Source organism: Papaver somniferum, unplaced genomic scaffold (assembly GCF_003573695.1).
Source record: "Papaver somniferum cultivar HN1 unplaced genomic scaffold, ASM357369v1 unplaced-scaffold_54, whole genome shotgun sequence".
NCBI lineage: Eukaryota > Viridiplantae > Streptophyta > Magnoliopsida > Ranunculales > Papaveraceae > Papaver > Papaver somniferum.
This window is the reverse complement of record NW_020648082.1, coordinates 812039-824113: the sequence shown is the minus strand read 5'-3', so window position 1 is coordinate 824113 and position 12075 is coordinate 812039. Positions and strand designations below refer to the sequence as shown.

The 12075-nt window shown below is 36.4% G+C and overlaps 3 protein-coding genes across 4 annotated transcripts; 1 reads left to right on the top strand and 2 right to left on the bottom strand.

The window, feature by feature from the left end:
* Window positions 1-1710: 1710 nt before the first annotated feature.
* Window positions 1711-2733, bottom strand: LOC113343116. Its single transcript, XM_026587415.1, has 2 exons — window positions 2541-2733; window positions 1711-2462 (listed from the first exon to the last, which is right to left on the bottom strand). The coding sequence occupies exons 1-2, from the start codon at window positions 2731-2733 to the stop codon at window positions 1711-1713; spliced, it is 945 nt and encodes a 314-aa protein (XP_026443200.1).
* Window positions 2734-6495: 3762 nt separating this feature from the next.
* Window positions 6496-7026, bottom strand: LOC113343114. Its single transcript, XM_026587414.1, has one exon. The coding sequence runs from the start codon at window positions 7024-7026 to the stop codon at window positions 6496-6498; it is 531 nt and encodes a 176-aa protein (XP_026443199.1).
* A 1035-nt stretch (window positions 7027-8061) lies between these two features.
* LOC113343124 lies at window positions 8062-11243 on the top strand. Of its 2 annotated transcripts, none has more exons than XM_026587423.1 (2): window positions 8062-8198; window positions 9497-11243. In XM_026587423.1, the coding sequence occupies exon 2, from the start codon at window positions 9526-9528 to the stop codon at window positions 11029-11031; it is 1506 nt and encodes a 501-aa protein (XP_026443208.1). In that variant the 5' UTR covers window positions 8062-8198; window positions 9497-9525; the 3' UTR covers window positions 11032-11243. The 2 variants fall into 2 exon arrangements, with proteins under 2 accessions (XP_026443208.1, XP_026443207.1); XM_026587422.1 differs by having other exon boundaries at window positions 8076-8198; window positions 9428-11243.
* The last annotated feature ends 832 nt before the right edge of the window (window positions 11244-12075 follow it).

Below are 12075 nucleotides of genomic sequence, written 5' to 3'. Positions count from 1 at the left end.
AGAATTCTTCAGGTCAACCCCAGTTTCAGAATGAGAAAAAGATCTCCACCTTAGAAGAAACCCTTACTATGTTAGCAAAGAACCATGAGATGTTATCAAAAAACCACTATGGTTTTCAAGAAGAAACCAGGCAGAATTTTAAGAATAATTCCCAGTCTCTTACAACTTAGAACTTCATATCGGCCAAATAGCTAAGTTTCTTAGTGAAAGAGAAGATGAAAGGTTCCCTAGTCAAACTGATCCTAACCCTAAAGGAGAGAAATCGTACAATCATGTGAATTCTATAACAACCCTTAGGAGTGGAAAGAAAGTTGACAATAAGGTTGCCATGCCTAATAGTGAACATGATGTAGTTCACCCTTCTGAGCCAGAAAATGAGGAGACTGATAGAGTCTCCAAAGAGACCAATGAGGGTCCTGCTGAGCCCGGATTTGTTCCCAGAGCCCGTTCCCACAGCTGCTAGTTGCAACAAAGAGGGAGTCCAACTTTAATGATATATTGGAGGTTTTTAAGCATGTTACTATCAACCTCCCATTGTTAGATGCGATTAAGCAGATTCCCGCTTATGCCAAGTTTCTTAAGGATATGTGTACGCGAAAGCGAAAACTTAGTGTCCAGAAGAAAGCCTTCCTAGCTAGTCATGTGAGTTCTATTATTCAGAATACCACTACTCCTAAGTATAAAGATCCAGGGTCCCCTGCTATTTCTTGCACAATAGGTAAATACCGTGTCGAGAAAGCTTTGCTTGACTTAGGAGCCAGTGTGAACTTACTCCCATACATGTGTACCTTAAGCTAGGACTTGGTGAGATAACCTACCCAGATGACACTTCAGTTAGATGATAGGTCCGTTAAAATTCCTCGTGGTGTGATCAAGGACGTTCTTATTGAGGTCGGCAATACTTTTCTGTTGCTGCTCATCTGAAGAACACGAAGAACAGACCATCCAAGACAGTCGTTTTTCAACAGTGGAAACGACATACAGGTGTGTGTGGAGAGCTACAAAATCAGCGACAGTACTGTTCTATCGTTCTTTTCAGTTTGTAACAAATATAACTGTTACAAACCCAGTTTTATCATTGTTTCTCCCATTTCATCTTTGTAAACACCCTTTGAGCAATAAAAATGAATATTGAGCGTGTTTCCATGATGATGAGCTAATTCTCGCGCAATCAAGGCAATGGATGAAGCTATCTATGCATGAATGATTGGTAACAATTTTATTTTCTCTAATTTACAATTTATAATTCATTGAATCACTGCTTTTGCGGAGTTCTAAATGTCACATAATTTTCTTAATTACTTGTGATTCAATTTGATGGATTATACTCTGTTTAGTCGATTGATAGTCTATTCTTAGGGAATACAATTAATATTTGGGAATATGTATGATTATGTGTGAATTAAGAAATAAAAGACTTAAAGGATAGTTAGAGTTTTGAAACATATTTGGTATCGTTCATTCATGTGTAATAGTGGAATCTAGTATCTTGGTTACTTTTAATATCTTGAAATCAATTTTGCAATAAATTTTCTATTTTTAAGTTTTATAAGTCTAAAATATTTTGCTTTCACAAGTCTCAACGAACTTATTACTACAACTCAATTGAAAATCACATCAATACCTCAACCCCCATAATCCTTGTACTTAAAAGCATATTTTTATTTTATTTTTTTACTAAGAAAAGAATATTATTGCTAAAAAGGAGAATTACATAGAGGGATTGAGAAAATATGGTACATTCCCCAACCATTGTCCATAGGTTCTAGACCTTCTGCTAAGTTTAGCTTCTTGGTCAGCTAAAACAATATGATTTCTTCTTAAAAATTCAAAATTGACAAACTGAAAACTAGAAATAACAGTTTTACAGACATCTAAGACTGATTTATTATACCAGTATAACTGGTTGCTAATTAAATCCAGATGATCAATCACAGTTTTAGCATCACTAATGAAGCACACTTTCTCTAGGCCTTTTCCTTTAGCCCACTTCACTTCTTCCAATAATGCTAAACATTCTGCTTCCTCAGCATTTCTCACTGTCCCAGCTTTGAGTTTGCATCCAACAAAGGTACCTGCCAAATTATTCATCTCACAAGTTCCGGATGAGTTAGAATCTTTTTCAAAAGCAAAATCACTAAGAATAATAAGACAATCCTCATGCAGAGAATTAATGACAGTGTCTGTGGATTTCTCTTCCACAGGATCAGGTGGAGTATCATAATGAGCAACATCATTACACAAAAATAGTTCAGTATCATTGATCAACTTGAGAGCTAGTCTAGCACTATCATGACAATTCAAGTGTTTTCCTTGAAAAATACATGAGCATCTATCTTTCCAAATGCTCCAAGCAATTGAAAAGACAACACCAGCTTTTTCCTTCAGATTAATATCATAAATCCACTTAGTAACCCATTGTTGAATACTAATTGCATAGTTGGTATCCCGCTCAATTAAATCTGTTTAAGGAGTTAGAGACTAGACAAACTTAGAAAACCTGCAATGAAGTAGAATGTGCTCAGGAGTTTTTGACTGACCAGAATTATACATGATGCAAGTGGGTTCATCGCTATCATTATACGTAGCAAGATCATATTTATTAGGGAGAATATTTTCATGGCATTTCCAGATAAAAAGCTGAACCTTAGGAATAACAGGAAGCTTCCATAAAGACTTGTATAAAGGATTACTTACTGTATCGTCCATATGGTGAATCCCACTAGATATCATTTTGTAAGCAGATTTTACCGAAAATTGACCATTTTTAGAGTATGGCTAAATAAGTCTATCATTCCCAGAAAGAGGGATCCTAAATTTTAGATAACATCAGTGTATCTATTACAGTAAATGAGAGAAACTCTCACTAAAGATATAAGATTCATTAATACCTCAAAACACACACAAGATATTAATACAGAAAATAATTAAGTAATCATGCGAGAGGTGTGTGAGAAATACAGGTCAGACACAGCTGTCCTGCACGTGTGACAAAGAGAGGGAATTAGTTATTCAAATCTTAACCGTCACTGCAGTATGCTTCTTATCCTTCACCACTGCATATCATGTTATTATCCCCCCTAAAGCGAATGGGTGAAGCAACCACATGAATCTTGTCTCTGAGCATAGTAAATATGGGTGCATGCAAACCCTTGGTGAAGATATCAACAAGTTGATCAAGAGTATTGACATAAAATACATCTAGAGCTTTGGACTAAATTAATTCCCCAATGAAATGATAATTCAAGTGAACATGCTTCATCCTGGAATGCATAACTGGATTAGAGGCCAAAAAAATTGAGATGATGTTGTCACAACCCAACTTAGGAATACCAGGAAAGACAACATGAAGGTCCTGCAGAATATAACAAATCCAAACCACTTCAGCTGCACTATGAGCCAATGTCCTGTAGTCAGCCTTTGTGCTGGATCTAGCAATGGTGGGTTGTTTCTTTGATGACTAGGAAATGACATTAGAACCAAGAAATATATAGTAGACAATGTAGATCTCCTATCATCCACACAGCCAGCCCAATCAGCATCCGAAAATCCCAATTAAAAGTTCCTACCTTTAGTGAAGTGCATACCATACCCCAATGTTCCTTTAACATACCTCAGAATCCTTTTTGCAGCTGCCATATGAGTGTTTCTTGGATGCTGCATATGTTGACAAACCAAGTTAACTGCAAAGGATAGTCTTGGTATTGTCCAAGTCAGATATTGCAAGGTACCTACAAGAGACCTGCATTCTGTAGGTTTATCAAGTAGAAAACCATCATCCTTAGAGAGCTTTGTTGAAGTTGCAATAGGAATGCTTCAAGGTTGAGCCCCTTCCATATGATACTTGATCAATAAATCCAATGCGTACTTTTTTTTAGATAGAAATAGAGAATCTGCAATCCTTGTAATCTCAAGGCACAAAAAATAATGTAAAGGCCCTAAGTCCTTTATAGGAAACTGTTGTTGTAGCTGAGAAATAACAAACTTGAGAAAGGTTGCTGAAGAACCTGTGAGCATAATATCATCAACATACACCAGTACCATAGTCAGTTTACTGCCATCTTGATGAACAAACAAAGAAGTGTCTGTTGTTGAATTCTTGAAGTTGAGAGAAAGCATGGTTGAGCTAAACTTGGCATACCAGGCCCTAGGTGTATGCTTAAGGCCATAGATATCTTTATGAAGAAGACAAACATGATTGGGTTTCTCCTTATCTACAAACCCATGAGGCTGAGACATGTATACAGTTTTATTAAGGTCACCATGTAAAAATGCATTGCTGACATCAAGTTGATGAATGGGCCAATTATATGGTTCTGCAAAAGATAATATAATTATAATTGTAGTTGGTTTAGCTACAGGGCTAAATGTTTCATCAAAATTCATACGATGTTGTTGGTGATAGCCCTTAGCAACCAATCTTGCCTTGTGTATATTAATGCTACCATATGCCTTGTGCTTAATTATAAAAACCTATTTGCACCCCACTACATTTTAACATTCAACTGGTTCCACTAAGGACATGTGCCAGCATTCTTTAGTGCATTATATTCATCTACTAAAGCAATTTTCCACACTTCTTCTTTCTTAGCATCATTTATGCATGTAGGAACTCTTGAAAGAAAAACAACATGCAAAGGATGTTTAGTAGAAAAGTAAGGCTTTGGAGTATAAATGCCATTATTTCCTCTAGTTGTCATGCTATGATCATTCGCTGTTAAATTTTGGAATAATATCAGAGATGTGAATGGAACGTAAAAGAAGGACAAACAGAGGAGGTGTCAGCAGAAGAAGATATAGATGAATTTACAATATCTTTATATGGAAAACTTGACTCATTAAATGAGACATGCCTAGATATATAGATAGTTCCAGTGACTGGATCATAGCATCTATAGCCTTTTTGATTCAAACTATAACCTAGAAATACACATTGCTTGCTTCTGGGTTGTAGTTTGTTAGTTGTGTAAGGCTTGAGCCATGGAAAACAAGCACATCCAAAACCTTTAAAAAATTATAATCTGCTGGCTTGTGAAAAACAAGTTCAAAAGGAGTTTGAAAGGCATGAGTCTATTGATGAGATAACTGGATGTGTGCAAAGCTTCAACCCAGAAAGATGGTGGTAATCCAGATTGAAATAACAAGGTTCTGGTAACTTCATGTGTTTAATTTATGCAACACCATTCTGTTCTGGTGTATGAGGGCCCGCTGTTTCATGAGTGATACATTTTGAAGAGCAGAATGTTTTAAGAAAAAGATTGAGAAATTATCCCCCATTATTTGTCCTAATAGTAATGACATTAGTAGAGAACATATTTCAATTCTTGTAACTAAGGCAGTAAAAGAATGTTTAAAGTCAGACTTTGAAGGCAAAGTAAGAATCCAGCAATATTTGGTAAAGTCATCAATCAAATTTGCTTAGTACAAAGTACCTGAAGTGTATGGAATATGACAAGGACCCCATATATCCATATGTAATAACTCAAGTGGTTTTGTAGCTACGTTACAGAACAACTGAAAAGGAATTTTGTGGGATCTGAAAATTTTGCACTCGTTACAAAAAATGGTTTATTTGAGATATTGGATAACTTCTCTTTGTGACACAATCTTTGAAGAGTCTGAAATGTTGGGTGGACAAATCTTCTATGAAGTAGAGCATGATCAGTGATAGTTAAAGTGAAAGCTTGATGAGCATGAGGTTGGTAGATTAATGAGATATGATAAAGACCATTTTTATGTGGTCCTTGGAAGAGAGCCTTCCCAGAATTGAAATCCTTCACATAAAATCCATGAGTATCAAGAGTTAATGAGCAATTGTTATCAGATGTAAATTTATGAATTAAAAGTAGATTGTGTGAAGATTGAGGAACAACTAAGATATTTTTGAGAACAAATGAATGATCATTAACATGTCTAGTAGAGTTACCTTGGAAAGAAATGGACATACCTTCATCACTAGATGTTTGAATAGCCTCAACACCATCACAAGAAGTAACTTCTTGCAATTGAGTAGAAGAAGAGGTGATGTGATTGTTAGCCCCACTATCTGCAATCCACTCTATGTATCAAAGATATCAGCTGCTGCCAGCATAACACTGAGATTTGTTGTTGGTGGTCTTCCTTGATAAGAGAAATTTAACCTTTGTGCACAATTGGGAGTAAGATGACCATCTTGTTTTCATAATTGACATGGTTCCTGCTCAGGAACTGTTGAATAACCTCTGCCAGATGGAATTCTGCCAAATATAGAAGGATTCGGATATCTACCACTAGTGTAACCTATGCCTCTATAAGAATTTCCCATGTAGTGCTTATAACCTCCTCTAAAGTTTCCTTTATGAGCAACAAAAGCCTTAGAATCTAAGTTATCATGTGTAGTTTTGTGCCTTTCACTGATCATTGTTTCTTCACTTAACAAGTTGTTATGCAATTCTACACATGTGACTAGTGGATTTCTATGACGCATAACAGTAGCAAAAGGAATATAATATGAATTTAAGGCTTTGAAAGTAACACCAACTCTTTGTATGAAATTACCTCTCCAGCAGCTGCTAATTGATCAGATAATGACTTGATTTCATTAATCAAAGATGGAATAGATTTGTTGCCTTGAGTAAGAGATAACAACTTTGTACGAAGTTGAATCAAATGAGTAGATGAAGCTCTTGCAAATCGTTCTGCAATGCTAGTCCATATATGATGTGAAGTTGTGGATCTTGAAAAATATGCAATAACAGAATCGAAAATCGTAGAGTGTATCCACATAATGATTGTAGAGTGTTCATCAATCCAGTCAAGGTAGAGAGGATTCTCAATTCCATTACCTTTATTTCGGTTTGATGTAAATTGAGGAGGACATGGATGTAATCCATCAACATAGAGACGCAATTTATACTTTTGAATGACTGGATTCATCAAATTCTTCCAAGTAATGAAGTTGTCTTCTTTGAGTTTGAGATGAACAAATCTAGTTAATTGATTCAAAGAAATTTTAGAAAACGAAGCTGCTTCGGTTGGATGTTCCATTGGTAAAGATGAAAAAGCTTGAAATATTTATAGATTTGATGAAAATTAACCAAGAAAACAATGTTGTTTGCAAGAAATACCACTAAGAGAGTAGATATGAGAAAAGCAAATCAAGAAAGATGACTCTTGATAACAAGAAACGAAAGAAAATCAATACCTCTCAAATGTGAAATTGTTGATACACTTTCGAAAGACAAATTCGTATCAGAGAACATGATCGAAAAGAATAATTGTAGGTTGAAGATGAAGAACCCTAACCTACCCTGTCTAATATCATAACATCAGTGTATCTATTACAATAAATGAGAGAAACTTTCATTAGAGAGATAAGATTCATTACATACCTCAAAACACACACATGATATTAATACAGAAAGTGATTAAGTAATCATGTGAGAAGTGTGTGAGAAATACAGGCCAAGACACAGATGTCCTGCACGTGTGACAGAGAGAGGGAATTAGTTATTCAAATGTTAACCGTCATTGCAGTCTACTTCTTATCCTTCGCCACTACATATCATGTTATTACTAGAACGTTGTTAGCATTATGAGGCATAAAGAAAACATTAACAAGATAAAAAATCCAACTTATCAATGAAAGCAGAAACATTAAGATTAGGATTAGGATTAACAACACAAATAGATTCACAAGAGTTAGGAATCCATTTATCTTCTAAAGGGGTGTCCAGGTAGTCGATGCAAAAGCCATTCTCGAGTCAAAATCGGAGGTTGATCCCAAAATTTAAAAGGAAAAAAAACAATTTGTTTTACAAAAATATTATAGTATTGTTTTGTTGTTAGAAATCATTTTGAACGTAGAACGAGAAAAAAAAAAGAAAAAAAGAAAAAAACAACCAAACTGGCTTTATCTCAGCAGCAGCATCTTGGAAGTGAACTAGATCGTCGTCCTAGGTAGGACCTAGAAAGAAGTAGATCAACATCAGCACAAGTGGACACTTAAATGACGAAAACACCCTCATAATCTTTTCAATTGTCCTTTACCTTATCCCAATAAGTTTCTTTTCCTTTTCCGAACAAATTTTGGGGATTTCTTTTTTTCGTCAGTGTCTTCTGCTTTAGATAGATAAAATCTCAAATCTCAAGAATCCCTCCTCGATTTCAATCCCACTTCTGAAGGAGGGCTGCAAGCTTCGAATTTTATTTATTTTCTGGTAAGTCTCTCGAATTCAATTTTAAGATGCTTCCAGACACAGATTTTTTCATAGTCATGATCATATGTAGCAGTAATCTCTAAATTACTTAAATCTTGTTTTTTTTTCTTCTGTTTTATGATTTATATTGGTTTACAAGCAATTTGAATACTGGGTTTTCAGTTAATCGATGATCCCTTGTTGTTTAGTTGGTGGGTAGTAGTAGATGATGATGATCTTGTCTTGATAAACGAAACCTATGCATGATTCCTTTTATTTTTAACTTGTAAAGCTATGATCTTTTCTTTGTTCTCGTTATAATCCAGAGTCCTAAGCTAAGCTTTCAGACTTGAATTGATCTATAGTTGTATCATCAGTCTAATGAGTCATGTTGTTTCAGCACTTGAGGCGTTGGGTGCCGATTTTAGATACTCCATTCATTCTGCCCTGACTATTGTTTCTCTGATATAGACCCTAATTACCATTACCAGCTTTCGAAATCTTTATAAGTGCTTGAAGCTCATGTCTTTTCCGCTTATTCACCAACTCAAAGTCTCTGCAAATTTTGTTCATTGATGTATGTTAATGTTATCGTCAATCTGTGATTCGGAAGTTTATTAGTTATGGTTGCTGCTGATTACCACAGTTAAAAATAGATGATTTTGATCTTTAGTTAAATGTATCAGATCTCTAGCTATTGAATCCGACAGTTAGCCGTGAGTCCGTGACTATACGTTTATAGAATTAGCTAACTGGATTGACGGGCTATAAATGGATACATTCATTAGACGAAATAAAAGTTGTTAGAAAATCCTAAAAACTGACTTCCTTGTCTTTATAGTTATCTCCATATTACTTTGTGAACTATAGCAATGTTGTGCTTGTAACGTAGTTTAGGTTTATGCTGGTTATCAAGGTTTGGGGGTCTCACACTAGAATATTTAGAAATAAATGCATCCACAATGCTCAAACAATGCGCTCCTTGTGCTTAATTGATATTTTCACCATTGTTTTGATTGAGTGTTTTGTGAAGTCTATACACGTTACCAAATGATACAAAAGATATTAGTGGCCTTTATAATCTAAATGGCTACACCCCTTTTTTGAATTGTAATACGATCTTTGGGTGGGTGTCTCTTGTATAGTTTTGTTGCTTTTATCCCTGTATGACTATATGTACTGTAGTGATGTGTTTGTGAGCGTTATTGTTGCAGTCATGTACTTATATATCTTAATTTATACGTTTGTAGGAAGATAAACCTTTGATGACCTTTCCTTAATGGCGAATTCAAATACCTCTTTAATGATATTGTCTTCAGAATCAAGGAGCGTAAACGAATCAAGTTCTATGAATTCAAATACGGGTCCTTCACAGGGATTTATCAACCAGCAGAACATAACTTCTCTACAAGGGCCAGTTGCTATTCTGTGGGACATTGAGAATTGTCCTGTTCCTAGTGATGTCCGTCCTGAAGATGTAGCTGGCAACATAAGAATGGCATTAAGAGTTCACCCCATTATTCAAGGTGCTGTTACATTGTTTTCTGCGTATGGTGATTTTAATGCCTTTCCAAGGCGCCTTAGAGAAGGTTGTCAGAGAACCGGTGTAAAGCTTGTAGATGTCCCCAATGGAAGGAAAGATGCTGCAGATAAGGCCATCCTAGTTGACATGTTTCTTTTTGCGCTTGACAACCCTCCACCATCTTCAATCTTGTTAATCTCTGGGGATGTGGATTTCTCTCCTGCTTTGCACATACTTGGCCAACGCGGTTATACTGTTATCCTTGTAATCCCTGCTGGTGTTGGTGTGTCGTCTGCCCTAAGTAATGCTGGGAGGTATGTTTGGGATTGGCCTAGCGTGGCTCGTGGAGAGGGATTTGTGCCTCCTAAAACCCTATTAGCACGTGGTTCATCCGAAGGTGTTGGATATCTCAGGGGTTGCCAGATAAATGAAAACCCAGACACCCAAAATGATGAAGAAGCGATTGTGTATAGGGGAATAAGACACAGTGAGTATGCAGCTCAAACAAATATCAACCAAATGTACTGCTACTCGAGGAATTCACAATCTTTATCAGAATACACCAATAATCTTAGTCTCCACGGTCTTCCCACATCAAGATCAAGAAGTCTCCCATCTGGTTTGAACGATGTTCCAGCGATGCCTGCAAATGTTGAAGACCCGACAATGTGGGTCCAGCCTGGGGACATAATCGGTCTCAAAGGTCAGTTGGTGAAGTTACTTGAGCTCTCAGGAGGTTGCCTACCCCTAGTTCGTGTTCCTGCAGAGTATAACAAAACTTTTGGCCGGCCCTTGTACGTGGCTGAATATGGCGTTCCCAAACTTGTCAACCTTCTTAAGAAGATGGCTGATACAATGACGGTAGAAGGGAAAGGCCAAAAGAAGTATGTCTATCTCCGTACTGCCAATGGCGGACATGAAAAGGTAGAAAATGGTAACCCGTCAGCTGTTTTTCCAAAGAAAGACAAGAGAGGTAAGGGATGCCAAGAGGAGACTGTAGATATTAACGTATGCACTATCCCAGGTTGCTCTTCTGATGAGTTCTCAGATGATGATAAGGGAGCCGTTGCTGGACTAACAAGTAACTCAAATGATCGTCTCAAACAGTTTAAACAGGAAATGCAGGAGCTGCTTGTTAGTTGTTCATGTAAAATTCACCTGGAAAGTTTTGAAGAAATGTACAAGCAGCGATACAAGAAGAATTTACATTATCAAAGCTTTGGCGTGAATAATCTCGAGGAGCTGATCAATAAGGTACCGGACGATGTTAATTTATACGAAGAACAAGAAAGCAAAAGAAAATTTGTGGTCCCCAACTTTGCAAGTGGCTAAACTAAGCCTGTGTTGTGTTAACTTATGTCTGCCCAATGTAGCAATATCAGCTTTTCTGTTTTATTTATGTTACAGAGCTGAGCCTGTAAGGGTCTTTAGAAAACTTTCGTTTTAGTTGTGTTTACAAAGCTGAGCCTGTAAGGTTTTTTAAGAGAATGCCAGCTTTTTCTTCTTCTTCTTCCTTTCTTAATATCAAGTTGTGTTTCAGTTTCGTTGCTCTTTTTAGGAATTTGGAATCCCTGTTGATTAACTGATCAGCTAGTTTTGTAAATTACTAACCGGAGTCATTCGGCAATCCGAAAGTGATATCCACTGTTGTGATAATATTTCGATTGTTAATGGACGTTTTGTACAAAACTGTGCTATGCTACAGGTTAAGCACTTCACCGGAGTCTGGTGGGCCTAAGTGGAGATCTATTAGACATTATAATAGTGGGCCTTTTGGAACTTAAGGCAGTGAATCATGTCCCCAATTATCAAATCCCACGGTCAGCCGTATTCAACAAAAGTAGTCAATTAACCCAATAATGACATTTCCTGGGTGAAAAAGACATGTAAAATTTGATACTGTTTAAGTGCACGAGAATGTAAAAATAGCCAGGATGTAAACAGTTTCATCCTGCCCATTTTCAAATACCTTTTCTTATTTTTAATTTACATCAGGATGCATCTAGTTTCATCGTCGTTCTTTTTTAAGTTTAAGCCAGGATGAATCCAGTTTCATTCTTGCTATTTTTTCGTGTCCATTTCACCCATACGAATACTTACTCGTGCATTAGAATCATGTTTTAAAAATATTTGGACAAATGACACATTTTCCGTTTATTTTAGAGTGGCTCTATACAAACGAAAGTTTCACACTTCCATTTATCCCGAGAGGGAATCGACGGCTAACACCCAACACACCGTGCATTGGGATTAGTAAGGGTTAGAAACGGGCCGATGTTTCATGAGTGATACATTTTGAAGAGCATAATATTTTAAGAAAAAGATTGAGAAATTATCCCCCATTATCTGTCCTAATAGTAATGACATTAATAGAGA